The 21,378-nt window shown below is 45.8% G+C and overlaps 1 protein-coding gene across 1 annotated transcript in view; it reads right to left on the bottom strand.

Moving 5' to 3' along the window:
• Window positions 1-439: 439 nt before the first annotated feature.
• GNA14 (G protein subunit alpha 14) overlaps window positions 440-21,378 on the bottom strand; it is a 162,280-nt gene continuing 141,341 nt past the window's right edge. Inside the window, exons 3-7 of the mRNA XM_008524021.2 lie at window positions 9,495-9,649; window positions 6,812-6,940; window positions 4,921-5,050; window positions 2,185-2,338; window positions 440-1,103 (exon numbers count right to left, since the gene is read on the bottom strand). Of these exons, the coding sequence (XP_008522243.1) occupies window positions 913-1,103; window positions 2,185-2,338; window positions 4,921-5,050; window positions 6,812-6,940; window positions 9,495-9,649 (759 nt within the window). The 3' untranslated portion in view covers window positions 440-912. The remainder of the gene's footprint in view (window positions 1,104-2,184; window positions 2,339-4,920; window positions 5,051-6,811; window positions 6,941-9,494; window positions 9,650-21,378) is intronic.

Below are 21,378 nucleotides of genomic sequence, written 5' to 3'. Positions count from 1 at the left end.
TCCAATGCTAATGGCAGAAGGGTATATTCTTAGCCGCCTCAGAAAGGCACAGAATACATGGTTCAGACAGCAAATCCCTGGTGCCCATCAGAACTTTGCCAGGGGCTACATTACATTTGTTAAACAATTTGGGCTCCTAGCCATTCCATAATTTTATAAGACCTGGTCATATACCTTGTAATATATATATATATATACACACATACACACACACACTTTTTTTACCAGTGCAACATATATGCTATCTAGAGTCCATTTACTTTATATTAGCTTTGGTTTCACGGTGATCAAACTGTGGCAAAACTAAATTAGACGTACTGATATAGTCATTAATTTGGCTTAGAAAGTGAACCAAAAAAAGAACCAACTTTAAAAGAATCTTTGGTGGCATGTTAAAGGCATTATACTTTAGCATGAAAAGAAAGAAACACTCAAAAAATGTCTCTAAATTGCAAGATTTAATAAAAAGCTTCAAACCCATTAACTTTCTTTAAAATAGAAGTCACCCAGATTAATCCTAGAGGTCTCAAGTCATGATCTATAAGTTAACAGACTCCTCTGTTACGTGATTTTTTAATGGCTATTATTAAACACACAAATTGAATTTTTTTTAAAAAAACAGTAAATCACAATGGCTTTGTAAAATATCAAATTCAAAAATTACATAAAATCTTACAGCCAAAAGTCAAGAGAAGAAATATAAAAACAATTTGGGAATAAAGACTTGGAAAAATTTTTGCTAAACTCAAATATCTTAGAAGCTCCATTACCCATCTCTGTCCGTGTGGCCTGCATGATGGACATGGTGCCACCCACTGGGCTGGGTGGATGATGTCAGAAGCACTTGCAAACAGAACACAAAGAGCTTACAAATCCTGTCTTCTGGTATGGGCGAGGAGTGGACAGCGGCTTTTAAACTAGGTTGAATTCCCTCAGGTTTAGCTGTAGAATTGTGTCTTTCACGGCAGCAAACACAAACCGGATATTCTCTGTGTCTGTAGCACACGTGAAATGCGAATAGATGACTTTCTCTTTGTCAGGATTCTGATCTTGATAAAGCTTCAGGATAAAGTCTCTGGCAGCTTTGACATCCTGCTTTGGTCCTAGTCAAGAGTGCAGTTAGAGGAATAAAGAAGAAAGATACCAACTCACCACCAGGTCCTCTCAAAAATCGTTTTCAATGGACTCTCGTTCTTATTTGGCATCCTTCTTTGGGCTATCTCATTTCTAGAGAATCGTTTATCTGGGGCATTATTTTTATTATATTTCATTATGAACCCGTAAAAGTATTTTAAAGTGTCCACTAGTACCTAAAAATTGTATTTTAAGGAGATTTGTTGGAAAATAGTGACGCGATTTAATTTTCTGATTTAGACCACTTTTGAAGAGATGTAATCCTTATTAACTCAGGCAGACAGAAGTGGGCTAGGAGACGGAAAAGGAAGAATGTGGGAACTAACACTCTTAGGTGCCCAAGTCTGATTTTCAAGTTTGAGGGCTCTATACCACATCGCAAGTACGGATAATAAAAGGAAAAAGGAGAGTGCCAAAACACTACTCCTCCGAATGTCAAACCTAGTAATATTTGAGACCTCTTGTACCAGAAATAATTAGCAACGGGCATAAACTCTCCTGCCTTGGACAGGTCATGTAATAAAGAACTTCAGAGTCTTTATTACAGTGGTAACAGGGCTGCGACAATTTAACCGACACACACAAAGTGCCAGGTGCTCTGACGGGCGCTAGGAATGCAAAGACAAGTCGGGCACAGTCTCTGCCCTCAGGAGCCGACTGAGGAGAGGGCTGAGCCAGCAGACACTGAACAGCCAGTGTGAGGAAGGCCGAGAGGGAGCAAGGTGAGCCCAGGCTGCCAAGGGGGGCACGCCTACTGCAGATGGGGTGGGGTGAGGGGCAGCAGGACTGCCCCCAGGGAGAGGTGCCTGAGCTAGGTCTTGGAGAACAAAGTAGAGTTGGCAAAAGGAGTTGGCAAATACATTCTGGGCACTGGGAGAGGCAGAGGTGGAGGTGCTGAGGCGAAGACACACGCTGATGCAACTGGAGCTTCCATTCAAAGGTGGGGAATGGTCAGAACGTCTGTCAGAGGCAGATGAAGGAGGCCCCTGTGAGCGTGTTAAGGACTCTGGACTAATGCCAGGGAGGTCCACAAGATGGACACTGACTTACCTGTGTATTCTGGAAAATAGCTAATTAGATGAGAGTACATGATTTTCTCTTCCAAAAGATCCTTCTTGTTTAAGAACAAAATCACAGATGAGTTCAGAAACCAGGGGTAGGTGATAATGGTTTTGAATAAGGCTTTGCTCTCTTCCATGCGGTTCTAAGTGAGAAACAAGGGACTGCGGGTTAACGAGAAAGAAAAGCGACACTTTGGAAACAACATGCTAAATAGCTGTTTGCATCCATCTGTGCTCCTCTCACCCAGCTGCAGTCTCTGGGTCACTGTCCTTGCTGAAGCTGGTGAGCACGTGGGGCCCCTCCAGACACCGGGCCTTCTGCTTCTATTTCCCCCCATCCCACCCTCTCATTACTCACCCCCTGCTGGGTCTCCTCTCCTGAAGCACCCCATCTCTTCTCTAGCCCCAGCTAACACACAAGGATATAAGAAAGGCTTTTGTGCAATCTGGAACAAGAAGGTTCAGCCTCATATTTGACCAAAGTTTTGTGCACATAATTATTGGGATTACCAAGTATGGGAGATTCACAGCTTTGGACCTGAGACACCCACTTTAATTGGGTGTGGGCTCCCAGACTGTACGTCAGGAGTCATAGGACAATGAGAGGAAGGCAGACTCTTCCAGTAGGGCCAGCACCCTTAGGAATGCTGGACGCTGGCCGGGAAGGGAACTAACCCTACTGAGCACCCACTCTGATCCTTTATGTGCATGTACTACAGGTGAGCTCTGCAAGGGGAACAGCGCCCCCTGTTGTGTGATGAGCACAGTATTGTTCACAAAATTTAAATACTTTCCGAAGCCCATGTAATAGTAGGATTTGGCGGAAATTAGGTAGAAAGACAGTAATAATTTATGAACATTAGACATTGGCAAGAAAATATTAAATGTTCTTAATTTATGGAGAGCCGATAGGGCTCATACAAATCTTATCTGGTGACAATAATTGTTCTATATGGCATTCTGCTCTCTCAAGTATTTCTAAGAGGAAAGAAACCAGAACGTCCCTCTAGGGAGGAAGGAAGTCAGACTGAAAAACGTCAAAGCTCAGTGCTCCCGCTCCGGAGAGACGTGCCGTAAACCTCCATTTCCTACAACTCCCAGACACCCAGGCTCACCCTCCTGCTCAGGACATTTTAGGGGATTAAAATCTGGAATTTATTACCAGAGAGATAACCCCTCACTTGTTTTGAAAGCTTCTTTAAAATTTATTATGCTCTTATCAATAATGATCTCCAAGAAAAAAACAACTCCTAGACAGCATAGACACTGGATGCAGCATATCTACAACCGGGAGGGAAAAGTCTGAGTGGCAACCGCTTAATTTTTCTCCAGGTACCTTGCGATCTTGTTTAATTTCTAAGCACCTCGGGCTGAGGTCCTGTCCCTCGCACACCTGACTGATCTTCTGAGTTCCCTGGGAAACGTCATAAGTAATTCCCAAGACAAATTTGGAGCTAACCTTTCATATTGATAACTGGATGCCTTTGCTTTTTAAAAAAATTTCTCCACTGGAAGAGCTGGGCGGCAGCCAAGATTTCTATTCTTCTTTGCACAATGACACTAGTAAATGGGTTAATCCTTCACTAATTAGCTAATGTAACTGTGCTCCTCAGAGAAAAGCCTGCTCTCAAGAAACACAAGACATAATTTGTTCATAGTTATTGCCTAATCCTGGACAGAGTTCTTTATTGATTTACTTCCATGCCCTAGGAGTAAGAGACATTTGTAAAAGGTCAAGAGGTTTTGTACAAGGGTAGGGGAAAGGACAATGAAAGACCATGGTATCCCACAGAAAATACCACCCCCTCTCACAGGGACGTGACCGTGCTGGTTCTCTCCCCTTCCCAGGCAGACCCAGCTCATGGAGTCCCACCCCCGCCCCCCCCCAGTGCTCTGGCAACTCTGCAGTGGACACAGAATGCCTCACTGGGTGGGTCAGTCCCAGCTGCCCTGAGGGAGTCCCTTCCAGGCGAAGTGAAGGGCAGATGCCATCCCAGGAGGCCCCAGGACAGCTCCAAGCACCTGCAACCACTCCCCATGCCAACCCAGCTAGGGACCTAATTGGGGAGCACCATGGGCCATGGAGGTTGGGAAGCCTATTCTCAGATAAAGTTTATTAGAAACAGCTCAACTTTGGCTACACATTAGCATCCTTGGGGGGCTTGAAAAAGATACCTCCAACTCAAACCCAGGAAATAGGAGTCTCTACTGTGGTGTCCAAAAGATGGTATTTTTTCAAAAATTCCCCAGGGGATTCCAATATGCAGCTAAGGCTGAGACCCAATGCTTTTGAGTGGCTCCACCCTTGGCAGCACGTTAGATTAGAGCCCCATGCTCAGGCCACACCCACCACCAATTAAATCAGAATCTCAGGTTGGACCCAGGTGCCAGGTTTTTTTTTTTAAGGTCCTCAGGGAATTCCTATCTGCATCCAAACTTAAGAACCAGATTTCCAGGCCAGTGATTCTCAAACTTTCATGTGGATTTGAATTACCTGGGATCGCGTTAAAAGACAGATTCTGATTTTTTTGGTCTGGCTTGATTCAATAGGTATGAATTTCTCAAAAGCAATCAAGTAAAGCCTGTGCTGCTAGTCTAAGGACTTTGAGTAGCAAGACAATTTAACCTAAGGAATAGAGGAATAGTACCAAAGCTGGCTGGCTTCTCGCAAACTGCGGAAATAGATCTGTCTTCCTCAGCTAACCAAACTCCCCACCCGGCATACCTCATTGTCACACTCAGCTAGGACCTGGTCATATTCACTCAGAGCAACCAAAAAAATAATGGAGGTGACACTCTCAAAGCAGTGAATCCATTTCCGTCTTTCAGATCGCTGGCCACCAACATCCACCATCCTGTTCAATAGAAACACAGATCTCAAAGGTTGGAACACATGACTCTTTGGGGAAAAAGGACATGAATTCATTATACCATGGATATCAGCACTCCTTAGGGTCCTCGATAATTTTTAAGAGTAAAAAGATGTCCTAAGATTAAAATGTTTGAGCACCACTGCTTTAGGCAATGCGGAATCACAGGATGTTTGCTAGCAAAGGAGCAACAGAATGTAAGTGATGTTACTGAAGACGGATGCAGAGGTCACCTGGGTGAAGCCTGCCTGGGGACACTGGATAGGTAGCTGCTGCTGTAGTCCAGGCAGAAAGCACAAGCATCCACTTGGGTGTTGTGAGAGCACTGCAGAGTGCCAGGACACCAGACACAAAAGGGGCGGAACGGCAGGCAGTCTCCCAGGTCCACTCAGCTTTCTTCAGGCCCCTGCCCCTTCCTGTTTTCATGGCTCCTCTAATTTATCCACAAATCCTTTCAGCGTGAGGTAGACGCCACCTCTCCTTCCCGAGAAAGACCAGCAGTGCCCTCTTCCAATGTGGAAATCAAAGCCTTTATCCGTGTCTTTGGGAAGGATTTCAGGGAATCATAGCCCAAGAGTCAATCACAAGCTCGAATGCTCCAGGGCTCAGGCAGTTTGTGGAAATGAGTCTAGAGGGTTGCTCTAAAATCGAAAAGCATGCGTTGTGAGAGTGCCAGGGCCCTGCCTAAAGCGGCGGCTGCTACACAGCTGCAGCCAACTGCTGCTGGACAAAAACGCAGGTTCACCACGACCACATGCTCCAACTTTCCGAGAGAAACTAGATATCATATGCTTTAAGTGAAATACCCCCATTTTTAAATGTTGACTCCAAAGTTTTTTAAAACACCAAGTAAGCTGAAGAGAATACATCTGTGGACCAGATACACGTTTTGGAAGCCGCAAGCAGCATTAATTCTGAAAAGGTTTAGAGAAATTCTTGGGCACACAGCACAGAGGATGTGCTCACAAAGATGCAGACTTTCGAGGGGCTCGACCAGAGGGCTCCCCCAATGCAACAACGCTCTAGATGCACTGAGATGTGACCAAGTTTACAGACAGGACCTGGACGTGGCAGGACCGCACTTGTGTCGTCTCAACTAGAGAAGCACGTGTAATAACTATTAGGAGGAACAAGGGAGCTGATGGATAGAAAAGTACTTGGAAATTCGCAGTGCTCTGCATTGCACAAAACCATAGGATTATTTGTTTTTTTGCCATAATTAAATGCATGGAACATCTACTTAAGCCATCCTAAAAGTATTTTCTATATTTGCACATGGAAATTCATACATTTTTACACAGCTGTAAATAATTTATGTATATTATCTTATATAATTTTTAATACACATTTTTGTATTGATTCTTAGTTTTCTTTTTTTAAGGATAAATCTCGAAGAAGGGAATGAAAGGGAAGAGAAATATTATTCAACTTTAGGGAAAAGACCACAGTATATTCAATCTGTGGGTTACAAAAATATACGTCTGTGTGTGTGTGTATTTTACACATAAGAATCATTCCAGACATGAGGGAGGAAACCCTTATTCTCTAAGGGGAATAAAAGATGAGTTCCTCTGCATTCTAGGACTTGAGACCTACTACAATTCTAAATACTCTGTGATGAAGAGGGCCATATTGCCCTAAGAGATATAACTTCTATTAGGAATAACATATTTAAGAATCCATTTGGGGACTTGCAAGCCCAGACAGGCAAATTCTTCATGGAACATGCTGGGGAGACATGCATACCGAAAGATGATGTTTTCCAAGTCAAATGGATACTCAATGATGCCAGTTGTGGGCACTCGGACACGAAGCACATCTTGCTGCGTTGGCACGAATGACGGCATGGCGATCCGGTCGATGTCAGTCAGGTAACTGTGATATTAGAGAACAAGGCACTGAGACTCATTTTAGAGAAGGGAAAAATGTCCATCTCACTCCAAAGAAGTCACCCCGACTCACACAACCCCCACTCAGATTCATGGATTCCATTAGTGACTCTCTTGAGAGCTAATGCTCCGGCCCTCCTATGAGAACATGGAGCAGAGCCTTCTGGGAAATCGGCAGGTCACTCCATCTCTTCCTCCTGGCTCTAAGCTGGACCACAATCTGAGGTCTCATCTGTCCTCCTCCCTCCAAAGGCCCTTCTCCCTCCCACGCTCACCCTCATCCAAGAACACTATAGAATGTAGATGCTGATCTCAAACGCTTTGCTCAATAAATTAGTTTCTAAGAAAATATAAAGGCATAAAACAGGCCAATAGGAAGTTCCTTCAAAATAACAAGAAAGAGTTTTCTGTTACCCTGGGAAATTAAACATCCCTAAAATAACCCAAAACTTAGCTTGGATTATTTTTGGCCATATGTTAAAGCCCTAAGATTAAAGGATATCACTTTTTCTATGGTAAAATGAGAGAACACTTAAAAAAAAAAAAAAGTATGTCATTTATAAAGGGCATTTTTGAGTAAAATAACTGTAACCCAAGCCCTGGCCAACAACAGAGTGGGTGATTCTGAGCACTCCCTCCAGACTGAGGTTGGTCCTGCCTTCTCCCCACACAAGCAGAGGCGGCCTAGGTCTGCCTGGGGCTGAGCAGGAGGCATGAAGGGGAGCCAAGAGGTAACAGGCAAACCCTACTCATTGTGCAGCCCTCAGCACAGGAAGCAATCCACTGGGGCACCTTCTGCAACCCCCAACCTATGCCTCGTCCATGATCCCAGGGCTCATCACCGTGACTTCCATGTCTGTGATTTTTTCATTTATCCATGTCTCATTCCACCAGCCTGGATGTTCCTTGAGGGCAAAGAGCACTGGTTGTACCTGCAGCCCTTACCACAGTGCCTGGCCCATATTTGTGAATTGGATGCCTGTCCAAATAAGCAGACAGCCCTAGCAGAGTGGACGACAACCACTGACTTGGACCGCGGAAGTGCACTAGCGCCTCGAGTCTCGCCAGTTGCAAAGGCAGGCAACCGTCTGGATCTAGGAGTGCCATGATCTCTGTGGCAGCTCTGTCCACCACTTAGCCACTCCACACCCCTCTCAATGGACTTGCCCCAGTGTTCAGGGCTCCCTTGAATTCTGTAGCAGTTCCAGGGGGTCTTTGCCAAGTGGATCTACATCAAGAACCCCAGCCAATCCCAGGGCCTTCACAGAAGCAAATGACACTAGACTGTGTCAGGGGAGGGTCAGGGGTGCCTTGGCCCACTCGGAGCTGTCCCTGGCTCCACAGCTGTCAAAGGCAGTCTGCCCTCCTCTTTGGGACTCTGCCTTCCTTCCTCCTGGCTCTTTTCTGTGCTGATCCAACCCCTCATCGGGCTCCTTTTATTTCCTTTTCCTGTTTTGCTGCTCTTTTGCACCTAAATTTTCCTGTACTCAGATTGGTTGTGCCAATGTGGATTAATGACATTAAGCAGCCTGGGACAAATGCCAAAGGGAGACCACCAAAACTGAGGAGGTAAGACTGCAGTTTCCTTTCCCGCCCACTGCCTTGTCCAGACGATGGGGGTGATCCACCCACCCACGCCAGCTCAGAGGGCGAGGGCAGCCCCTGAAGGAAAGGGCAGGCATCTCGGGAAAGGACTGGGGGGCGCTCAGAGGATGGAAGGAGATGTGGGGCAAAGGGGGAGGAGCTGAGCTGCAGAACCAGGAATCATCACCTCTTTGAGAAGGAACAAGATCAGTGACGTAGGCCATGGGAGGCATTACCTCGGGAACTTTTCTGAAGAAGATGAAATTCTGTAATCTCTCTGGGTTGGTTTGCATGCTGGACCATCTACTTCCTTTTACCTTCAGGGATTAATGATTTAAAACTAGAGCTTTATGGATCCAAAATATAGTGTGTAGGCCTTCGCAGGAAGTCAATAAACAAAGGGCTCCAAGACTGAGCTTCCTGCCTACGCTGGGCCCGCAGAGCCTGTCTTACCCACTAGAGGGCAGCACCAGACCAGCCACGACGGGCCTGTTACACCGCCGGTCTCAACTGATTGCCAATTTTAGGGCAACTGGACCTGCTGTCTAGTGATCAGGAAACCAGAAGGCAGAGAGATATGAAGAGGAAGAAAGTAGAAGCAAGAAGCAGATCAGATCATTGCAGCACCCTAAATGAGATCGATCCCACCACGGGAACCCCACATTTGATTTAGCCTTTCATTGAAAAGGACAGAGACTTAGAACACAGCAAGGACAGGTAGGTGTGGGCAGGGAGAGAGATCTGGGGATCCACAGGGGGTTTGAAAGTTTCAGGAGGTGGTGAGAGACACACCAAGAAGTCAGAGGGGGATACAGAACGGGAGGGAGGGAGTGTGGCCCTGGAGCGCCCACATCTTAGCAAGCAGCTCATTTCTCCCTAGTGAGAAGCTCCTCTGAAGTGTGGCCCTGCCTCCCTGAAAGCTGGTTGGGCAGCCATGCCCGGGGCTCTGTACTCACTATTTGGCAGAGTCTGACAGCTGGTATTCCCTTCTCCTGTCGTAACACTCCTGGATTCCTGGGTCCTGCCACAGCTGCTTGATGGCCTCTACCTGGTCCCTGGAGAGTGCAGAGACCTTGTCCACTTCCACTTCTCTGATTAGCTGGGCATTTTCCTACTCAAAGGAAAGAGAACCTTTCATTAGGCAAAGGAAAGGAAGCTAACCCATTGGTGACTTGGGGACAAGACTTGCCCTGGTCTGTGGGTCATGGAAGATGTCCCCATGTGCTGGGGTGTGGGAGGTGCCCTTCAGAAGGACTGCTCACAGCCAAGCCACTCAGCTGCAGCCATGTTGAGTGGCGATGATGTGGTTGCTTAGCTCAGTGGAGAGAGCCACAGAGAGCCCGAGATCTGCGGCTTTTGGTCCCAGCAGTCATTCAACACCCAGTCATGAACAGAGATGGAATGATCGATCATCATCATACTAACGAACTTTACTTCCTCATTAAGGTGCTACTCATTTGAATATCTGCATAGCCAATGGAGCAATTGAAAAATAATGATTATTACTGTTAATGTCATGCCAAGGGTGGGGTGATGGAAGTGGGTCCACGCTGGTGCAGGCAATAAGGGAGTGCACTATCTTCAGAGAACTGAAAAATAACGCCTCCACCAACTAACCACCAGTCTTTCTTTCTCTTTCCTTGATTGTTTTTTTAAAAAAATTTTAATAGACTATTGTTTAGAGCAATTTTAGGTTCACAGCAAAACTGGGAGGAAAGTACAGAGAGTTCTCATACATCTGCTTTTAATTATCATGCGTCACTGATAAAACTCTTTCCCACTGGGAGAACCACTCCCATTGCAAACCCCCTCCCCCAGGCCACTGATTGCTCTAATGGTATATTTATGATTACCATCATTATTAAATAGTTATTGGTCTCATATTATTGCTCTATTATTATAGTAATTGTTAAAAGCATTATTGCTGTAATTATTACTATTAGAGGAGTTACCATTTATTGCTCACTTACTATGTGCCAAGGGCGCTACATGCATTATCTCATTTAATCAATGGAAGGCCAGCACTAGGCCAGAAATCCTTCCAGACCTTGGCAAAGGAAAATGATAAGGTTGGCCCGCATCCATAACACGTCATGTGTTGGCCCTGGACACTCAGCATCCCGTCCTTGGCTGCAAGCTGCAGCAGACAAGAGAATCCTGCGGAGAGAGACAGGAGCCCAGCCGGCCTGTTCTTCGCTCTCCCATCTTGCTGGCATCTCACAGCAATTACATCATGCCGAGCTGGCTATTCACTGGCAGCTGTGAGTCAGCAAAGCATCCGTTTGGCGGCTGTGATCTCCTTGAGTGTATATGGTACCCCCTGAAACGTTGCTCTTATCTTGCATCATTCATCCTCATTAATAGTCCAACAGGAAGCGGGAGTAGAGGGAGATCTCATAGATTCACTTGGCAAGGGGCAAAATGGAGGGCTGTGATGAAATCAACATGACTTTGCCCCACATCCATCAAGAGGGGACATAAACTAGCCCCCAGATGTAGAAGATCCCGGGTGTAGAGTCTCAAACAAGGTCTCGCCGGATGGGTTAGTGGGAAGTGCCCTAGACGGGGAATCAGGACCCTGAACTCCAAGTAGCACAGCTGGGGCTTTTAAGGACCCCAACAAGTAACCTGTCTTGCTGTCCTCGTTTGTAAAAGGAGCCAGTGATTTTCAGGGGAACCTGATTTATAAACTGTAAAGTATCACCCAAAGGTAAGTAGAGTTAGCCTTATAATTAAAGGAGATGCCTAATCAATATTTCTTGTTTGCACAAACAGGACACGTTGATAGCCCTTAACCCATGACTCCTAATCCCAGCCACTGGCACATTTTGCATCATCTGCCCCATTCTCAGCCAGAGGGAATGGCGCATGGAGAAGCTGGACAGTGTCTGTGTGGAGCAGAAGGGCTCGCTCCCACTTCCTCTCCTCCTCTCGCCACTCTCCCCCAAATAGGACCAGAGGGTCTCTGGTCACCCTGGGCTTACCTCTCCCCTCTAAATTTAAAGTCTCTGTTTTCCTCTTTGTCTTCACGACAAGTCAGAAAATGCCACAAGGGCAGGGCCAAGGTCTTATCTGTCCTTATATCCCAGAACCTAGTGCAGTGCCTGGCACATAACAGGTGTCCTCTATTGATGTAGGCGCCCCATAAACATTTGTGGCATACATAAAAATGTATCTATCTGACAGACAGAAAGTCACAGCAAAAGAACGCCAGGGCAGGATGACAGAAGCCTGTGCTGGTCAGGTGGGAGCACAGAGGAGTTAGAAGATGGAATGTCCCTCAGAGGAGGAAATGCTCGGCGACTCTTGGCCAGTTTGTCTTCCCCACTCTGCCCCTGGTGGCAGGCAGCATCTTTGCTGTTTGGGTGCACACCCCTTATGCTGCTCTGCTAAATTTAACTACTACATTCAGCTTGACGGCTGAGAGGGAGCACTGTGTGAATCATCAGGAATGGTACAAATATTTCTACCTCTCCTCACAAACGCAAGGTAGGGTTGTACTTCACGGTGAACGCAATGCAAGTGGAAGCAACATTTGAGTGAGTAATTTACCACAATCCCTTTCATCTGCCAAGGTGATTGTCACGAGACAAGATGGAACCTCTATCAGGCAGGCTTCCTAAGCGACTACAATAAGCAGAGAGCCCCTGACACAACACATTGCACAAGCAGCACGAGTGAGAAATCAACTCTTTTATGTTAAGTAAGCTGAACTTTGGGGGCAGTTCATTACTGCAGCATAACCTACTCTAGCCTAACTGATACACGCTGCAATAGATAAACCCAGCACTGGGCTCTTCCAGGGGACAGAGAGAAAAAGTAGATCCCGGTGAGATAACAAAGAGGAATGCAGGCTTCTGCATAGGCTCCTGAGGCATGGAAGCTCCTGGGGGAAAAAACAGACCTGAGCTTTCAGGCAACCAGGGGAGCGCTGCTAGGAGAGAATGACGTGGTCTGTTAGCTAAGTGAGGGGAGTTTAGCGGCAATCTGCCTTGAAAGGAGAGAACTGGGGCTTCTTAGAAACCCAATGGTGGGAGCTGGGTTTGGAACAGACTGAACTCAAGGGACCCAGAAGAATTCCAAGTTCAGAGGTCTCCTCTCTGTCACTGGCTCCCCCTGGTTGACTCTCCCACCTGTCAAGATCTTTTTTTCTAACTTCCTATTTTAAAATAATTTAAGACTTACAAAAAGGTAGGGAACATGGTGCAAAGAGTTCCTCTGTGCCTTTCAAGATTGCCCAAATGTTAACAATCTCCTGCCTTGCTTTACCGTTCATCCCCTCCCCCTCCGTGAGTGTGCGTACACACTCGCACGCATACCAACTCACACATACACTTTTTTTCCAGAACTTTGTGAGTGGATGCAGACACGATGCCTCTTTATCTCTAAAGACTTCAGTGTGATTTCCTAAAAACAAGAATATTCGAATATATAATCACAGTATAATCCTCAAAATCAGGAAATTAACATTGACACAATATTGTAATCTAATCTTCAGACCTTACCCAAAGGTTGTCAATTATCACATTAATGTCCTTTATCTGATCCAGAAGCCAAACTAGGATCACATATTGCATTTAGTGTCCATCTATCTGGAGACTAGGTTTATCCATTTAGCAGGAGGTTCTTCAGTCAGAGAAGGCGGTTTTTGTCACCTGATCAGGAGTGGCCTGACGAGGGTTTGTTCTTGGCCCTAGAGAATGTTCCAGAGGCAAATATTCAGGAAGGGCAGGGAGGAATGAGGAAGAAACTGACCTGTTTTTTAAATACACTTTGTTTAAATATGAGATAAATGACTTTTGTACACAGTTAACGATGTCTCTGTGTTACAAAAAGTGGAGTTTTGTGCATATTTCCCTCTGGCTTGGGTAAATCGTTTCATACACAGGAGTGCAGGCATTTTTATGGGTATGATTAAACTTCTTCTACAGTGACACCCTCTAAGAGCAGGGGGCCCCTTGTACAATGTGGGAGAAGTTTTGTGTCATGTAAGATAGGCTTCTCCATCTCCTGCAGAGAGGAGGAAAAGTCGGAACAGGATCGTCAGGTTTCGGGAAGTGCTATGACTTGGGTAGAGGACATGCTGAGTCTGAGGCGGCCGACATCTAAGTGGAGACGTCCAGGAAGCAGTTGAACAAAATGGGTCTGTAGTTCATAGGCAAGTCCTAGGCTAGAGAAGCATATTGAATTGAAATCATCTAGCACATTCATTTCATTGAAAAGAAAGAAAAGTCATAAAGAAGTAAGTATTCCAGGAGCAAACTCAGCAGAGAGGGAAACATGACCAGTTTCTCAAACGCTGAGCTCATATCTGCCTTCTCCTCTTTCCTTTCTCAAACAAAATCACTGTTTTCTCGGCTCTGAAGGAGGAACATGGAAAACAGATGTCCTACATGTGTGTTGCCCTCAGAAATTCCCAGGGTGACAGTGTGAGGAGCAGCTTGTGAAGTGGTGTCTCGCTGACTTCACACATGGCCCCATGGCTGCCTGGTGACAGTCCCTCTTGAGCCCAGCACGTCCCTCTGGCTGGAACCCAGAGCCCAGTGGGCAGCCCGGTTTTCCACCAGATCCCCTGAAGGGGAGCCCCCTACATCGTTACCGCCCAGGCATGCAGGGCCCAGAGTTTTCCCTCCAAGACTGACTTTCTCACTGACCAGGGGGTTCTTCCCCTCACCAGGGAACCAGAGTTCTGGCTAAGCATTTTCATTAAAATTTATATTCATTAATGTATTCTAGATGATACAACCTAACAATATGTCATGTCTATTGTCATATGTAGTACCTATGAATCTCACAAACTTTGTAAAAACAGGTGAGATTAAAATAAAATATATGATTAAAAATGAAAGTTTCCTGGAGCTGGCCTGGTGGCATAGTGGTTAACTTCACATGTTCCACTTCAGCGGCCTGGAGTTCGTGGGTTTGGATTCCAGGCACAGACCTGCACACCACCCGTCACGCCATGCTGTGATGGCGTCCCACATACAAACTGGAGGAAGATTGGCACAGATGTCAGTTCAGGGACAATCTTCCTCACAAAAAACAAAGAAAAGTTTCCTGTAACATAGTATTTCCGACTTTTGCACCATCACCCCTACTTGCTTTAACATCTACATCAAGATCCAGAATTACGCTACCTATTCTATTAAACAAAAATTATGAAGTAAAGTTTCAGTGCTCCATAACCAACAGCTTTTAAAGCATCTTATACAATATATTATAAAGAAAGTGCCAGTCAACTATGCTAGAGAAAGGAGTTTTTCCTATAGGAAATAAACAAGGAACTCCTGCTTCTGGTAAAGGAAGACTAGGAAATTGGGATCAACTCTTCCACTAAGGACAGCTAGAAATGGTGGACAAAATATTTTCAAAAATATGGATGAAAATATCAGAAAACTAATGAAATAGTAAATAATTACTGGGCTAGAGTACAAGGAAAGATGCCATCCAAGGATTTGAACCCAGCATTTGGGAAGCCTTTCTCCCTGCTTATTCTGGAAACGGCAGTTGCAAGATGGGGCAGTTGCCAGGTTGAACAGCTCTTTTTCAATATCATGGGGCTAGGATGACAGAGATTGAAGTTTAAGGGTTAGCAGGAGCAAAAGACCCTTGGAAGCCCATTGGCTCTGAGTTAGGATCCCAAAGGGTAGCCCTTTGGGGTTGCAACTCAGCTTGGAATCATCACAATCTCAGAAACTGAGTATTCCCAGACACCTGGCAAAATAAAAGGAAATTCCTTTTTGGAGTTTGGAAGAAAACACCTTTCTCACCCTCAGATTTTCTTTTCAGATGTGTCCAGCCCACCAAGAAAAATAACCAAGCATAAGAAGATAAGACAACTTCAAAAAAATGTGACATGGAAAAAGATAGGCCGTGCAAAACACTAACCAAAGAAGCAGGAGGCTCTCTAGAAATGTAAAAGTAGACTTTAGGGCTGGTTTGTCAATAATACCACAATAAAGCTGAAAAAAGTAGACGTTAAGGTTAACAGCTTACCTAGAGATAGAGAGGGATATTTCAAATGACGAAAAGGTTCAGAAAGAAATAACAGTTCTAAGGTTCTATGCAGCTAATAACATAGGCTCAAAATATATAGAGCAAAATTTCTTAGATCTAAATAATGAAGTAGACAAATCTCTATTTTACAGGAAATTGTAATACACCTCTCTAACTGACAGAATAAACAAAAAATTCAGCAAAGATGATTCAAACATCATGATGAGCAAATTTGAGCTTAGGAGCATATGTAGAACCCTGTACTCAAAATAACTGTAGAACTTTTTCAAGCACACCTAGAATATTTACAAAAATGATGATTGAAATTAAGATTTCACATAAAAATTTGGTTTTCCAGCTTCTTTTGATCAATTTCCAGCTTCTTTAGTAACTCTTGGCTCCAGCAGAGACACATTTTCCACGGGCCACCATCGCCACCAGCCCACCCCACGCACTGTGCAGGTATTTGAATATTTAACCATTGGTCTAAAGCTACCTAAATTTCTCCTTGTAGGAAGGCAATTTCCCACCACACTCAGAATGGAAAGTAAGCTTTTCTAACCCAATTCAAGATTGGAAGAAATGTTTATTTCTCCTCCAATCTTTGTCCTCCTCTTTCTCCTCATCTTTTCTCCAATGAAAATAAATAACACAATTCACTGGCCACAAAGTGTTGGCATGAAAGGCCTAGTTACTTTATCTTTTCCTGTCAGTCAAAACTTCAGTGGGTTTCACAAAAAAAGGCTCTTTCTAAAGGCTCCTGGGATAAAGTACTTTGGCAGAAGCATCTACAGCTACAATGAGTGTTAATAATGTAATTGAGTGAGAGATCGAATCTGTGGCCTTGTATTGTGTCAACTTGGCTAAGCTGTAATGACGTTTCCCAGAACTCCCTTCCCTGTATGGTTCTGGGTTAGGGTTGGCCACAAGAGAAATCTGAAAGAGATTTTGGGGATCAGAGGCAAAACAATGCCATCACGCTCCGAAGGTCAGAGCTCTGCTTCAGCTACATGCACTGCGGCTAACCTCCTGGGCAACCTCATCGGCTCAGGACAGCAGCTGGGCTCCCAGTGGCCTCAGCCCGCCCCCTCCTCAGATCTTCTTCAGCTTCTCTAAGTCCTGAGGCAGCTTCTCATGTCCTGGGGTGGACACATATGCAGGTCCATGGCAAAGGATGCCAGCTTCTACAAGTCACCTGCATTATCAACACAGAAGTGGTGAGAGACAGACGCAGGTTCCACTGTGTCCCCATGGGGTCTGTTTTGCCTTCATGGGTTCTGGTTTGTCTTTGTAGGTTCCAGTTTGTCTTTGGTCTACCTGCTTCACATCCAGCTTTTCTCCCCGACTGCCAGCCCTGCTGACCAACCACCAGATGTACAGAGGCAACAGCCTTCCAACACCCCCTTCACAGCTCCAACAGTTACACACAGTGCAATCCTTGCAACAAATCCATTATCCAGATCACTCTGAGTGACTCTAATTTCCTGATCAAATCCAAATTGATACACAGAATCTTACACTCTGGACCATTCAATTCTATTTAGTGGCAAAATCCTCTATAACTTTAGGTCCAGATGGTGGTAGCAGCTTAGGCCTCAGTTGGAGTGACCTAAATGTCCCAAATTCAGCTGGGCACTGGCAGCCAGACTCCATCATCCTTCAGTGCACAGGATCGCACCCCAGCTCCATGTTAGATCCAGGACTGACACCTGGCCATATAAACAGGACCGAGGCCCGGCCCTTTAGGATTTCAGAATTACATGCTTTTGGTGGGAACTGCATCAGACCTACACACAAATGCTATGGGATCGAAGAAAGGAAGAGATTTCAATTGAGGAGGAGTGAGGGGATTTCCCACCAGAGGTGGCCTGATGTTTGTAAGGAGAAGGGGGATGTGTCCTCCTCCTTCCTGCATTCATGAATGTGGATTCCTGACTGTGCTTGCCAAAGATGGCACTGCGAAAGAGCAGGGGCCAGGTCAGCTCTTTGCTCTATCACTTTTCACATAACATTCCTTCCCCTGAGATGCTCTGGAAAGCACTTGAACCCCGTCAGGTCCCAGGGTAACTGAATATATTTAAGGTGCAATTTACCAACAGCATCTGGTAGCACCCACTCTGCAACCCCCTAAAAAGGAATGAGTATATTTAGCCAACGGAAGTTGCCTCTCAGAAAATCATTTGTTTGGGGCCAGTCTAACTGAATGTGGCCATAGGCCATACACTATGGTCATGTTATGTAGCTAGATGGGATTTTCTGTCCTTGTCACCATCTTCTTCCTCTCCTTCCCCTTTTTGTAGGTTTTTAGCACATCACAATTGTGTTATGAGAGACAATTCAAATCAGCAAGAGGAAGATCTGTCTTTTTTGTGCCTGTGCCGTCTGCAGAATCCGCTGGGAGGATTGACAGGGTCTATGCCAGGACCCACCCAGGTCCTCCCTAGATAAAGCCAGGAATGACTGTGAACAGGGCCCTGATGCTGGGAAGGCCACGACCTACAGGGAAAGGCAGGGGGCAGAAAAAGGAGAGAGACCAGAGATGCGAGGCTTTGGGGGGAAGGGGGGACTCCCAGATGAAAAGACACCCCTCCCCAACCCTCCCGCACCCCTCTCACAGGGAAAGCAATAAATGCTTTTTTCCCCCTGTTGGCTTCCTGTAGCATCACAATCAGCTGTAAGAAATCCTGTTCTCCCTTTCATACCGGATTGTGTCTGCAGCCCTTCCAGACAATGAGGCATAACTCAAGGCTCACCACCACCAAAAGCACTGGCGAGGTCTCAATTCGAGAACAAGTTGGTTCCAAAGACTTATTTGTAAGGTCGGTTGTTAGGAAACTCAAATTGTTTTCCCATTAAGACAGGGACTGCTATGGGTCCACCAAATCCTGTTTTATTTTCCTACTGGGCTCACAGGTCACGCTATTTTTCCCGGCCTCCCTTGCAGTCGCATAACTGAGTTTTGAGCGATGAATTTGGGCTGCAGTAATGAACATCACTACCAGGCCTGGCTTTGAAGACCTCCCATGCGATCCTCCTCCACTCTTTCTTTCCCTATTTTGCAGCTGAAAAGAGAGGATGATGAGGGCCAAGAGGAGGGGAGTTTCGAGGTGGAAGGAACCTGGATCCCTGAACGACTGTGTGGAGCAAAGCCCATGACTCACATCGGACTGAGGTGGATGTGACTGAGAAATAAATGCTTGTTTTGTGAAGCCACTGGGGTTTTGGTGTTGGTTTATTATAGAAGCTATCACACTTTACTTTATATACCCACAGACAGAAAGAAACTATCTTAGGATGGGGAGGTCCTAGGCAAGCTCGAAGAAACCCATTTTACTCAGCACGGAGATGACCACTGTACTCAGGGCCACATGCTGGGTGCAAGGGTTAGTTTGGTTCATGCATAATTTTTTAAAAAGCTACCTATCTCTGGTCCCATTTCTGCTATCCCCCATCCTACCTCCCGGTGGCTCTCTCCTCAAGGCCCAAGTTTCTCAGACCCAAACTGCAGTCCCACTTCCTGTACACAGACTTTCCAGAAGATGTGGGCACCAAAACCTCCTAATTTCCTTTCCTTCCTATTAAAAACCAGAGGTTTGCCAGACGGGAGGCTGTTAGACCTGGAGAACAGCTCTGAGCTTCTAATTTTCCATTTCTTTCCTTTACCCACATCTGAACTCAAATATGCCATTATTAGAGAGGACAGACTAACGACTCCCAAATTTCAGTGTCTAAACAACACACACAGGTTCACTTTACACTCCTTCCTAGGCAATCTGCCTCAAGGGTGAGGGTGGGGAGGACTCTGCTCCTCTGCTCTGGACCCAGGCTCCTTCCATCAGTGGCTCCGCCAACTCCCAGGGCCCTCAAGTCCTGCACCAGATTACAGTCGGCCCTCAGTATCCGCAGATTCAACCAACCACGGATTGAAAGGCCTATAATGGCTGAATCTGTACTGAACACGTACAGACCCTTTTTTCTTGTCATTTCCCCCCCCAAAATACAGTATAACAACTATTTACATTGTATTAGGTATTATAAGTAATCTAGAGATGACTGAAAGTATATGGGAGAATGCGTGTAGGTTATATACAAATGCTATGCCATTTTATATAAGGGACTTGAGCATCCACAAATTTGGCTATACCCAGGGGTTGCTGGAACCAATCCCCCACAAATATAGAGGGACGACTGTATTTGCACCCAATTAGCAGGCGAGGGAAGAGAGCATGGAGCAGCAGGCTGGACATTTTACAGGCCAGGTCTGAACACAGTAGGCTTCCCGTTAGGACACACAGTTCATTGACCAAAGTAGTCGCAAGGTGCCACCTGGCTGCAAAGGAGGCTGGGAGACATGGTCTTCCTACGCTCAGGTGGAAAGTGACACGGAATTGAGTCAACACACAGCTTTGTCTCTGCTACTTGCAGACTCTCATTGTCTCTTCTCTTCACCACAATGACCTCCAAGGTTTGTCTGGTGCCTGTGTGTGCTTTCACACAGGTCAGGGTAAACTACAGCCATGGGCCAAGTCCAGCTCATGGTGTGTTTCTGTAAATGAAGTTCTACTGGAACACAGCCAGCCCTGCCACACTGCTGACTGATTTCACAACTGCAACGGCAGCGTCAAGTTGTCGTGACACAGCCTGCGTGGTCCACAAAGCCTAAAACACTCAATCTCTGACCCTTTTCAGGAAATGTTCCCCGAGCCCTGATGGATAATTTCTAATTAAATGTGTCCCAAGTGGAGCATGGCTGTAACCGTAACTCCCTTGCTCACTGAATAGTGGGCACGTAATTATGAGGATGACACTCTGCCAGGCACTGCGCTAGGTACCAGATTACAGCTACAAAAAAGCACTGTCTTTATGCTCAAGTTTCCAGTCTTTATGGGAATGATGGCAACAGGTATATAGGGTGTGGAAAAACAACCCTCCAAAAAATGTATTCAATGAGTATAAAAAACAAGAGAATTCCACCCAAGTAAATTTCCCCAACTCTTCAGAATTGTCAAAGGGCAATGCCCAGAACTCATCTGGATTGTGGACCTGCCCAGAGACTGGAAGCACATACTAAAATTAAACAAAAACACCACCCAGTGGAAAAAGCTGGAACGGCTTCTGATTCAGACTCCTTTTCACAAGCTTTAGAGAATGTTCCTATTTCTTTTGTTCCTTCATTATTTCCTTAAGCAGGCCATTCTATGAGTCCTCGTTTCCAAAGGTGTAATATTACATTGTTTGTTTTCATAAAGTCCATGCTGTGTCAACTAGCCCAGGACCAAGACCAGACGTTTCCAGAGACCCTGAAACCCAAGACAAGCCGGCTGGCCCTGGAGTAGTTGGAAGGTCCCCACCTTCTCCCTAGGGCACTGTGGCCGCTCAAGAGAAGCCACTGCAGTCGGGGCGGAAGCCCCTTGAAGGCAACTCCAAAAAAATCCTCCCCCAACTCCAGTAAAACAGGTTTTCTATTCAATCAAACGCAGAGGGGAGGAAGGCTTGGTTCAAGAGTTAGTTCAGGAACGCTAGCCAGGCAGGGAGCGCAAGGCTGAGGGGAAAGACAAACACTAAGAAAGAAAGTTCTCCCAAGGCACTGAGCTAGAACCTCATCTGGATTTCTCTCTAAAGGTCATCTTAGGCCCAGGCCTAATTCTAGAAATTCTGTGTGTGCCTCACAGTGATTCAGACACTCGCCTCCTCCCTGCCCAGACGTGAACTTCAGAAACAGCAGAGAACACGGAAGGTCAGTAGCACCAGGTGGTCCCAGACAGACCGGAAGCTGGAGCTGGACAGAAGGACATTTGGTATTCCCTGGCCCTTTGCATCCTCAGGGCATTTGTCCCAGGGACA

Source organism: Equus przewalskii, chromosome 22, assembly GCF_037783145.1.
Source record: "Equus przewalskii isolate Varuska chromosome 22, EquPr2, whole genome shotgun sequence".
Classification (NCBI taxonomy): domain Eukaryota; kingdom Metazoa; phylum Chordata; class Mammalia; order Perissodactyla; family Equidae; genus Equus; species Equus przewalskii.
This window is presented reverse-complemented; position numbering and strand designations above follow the sequence as displayed.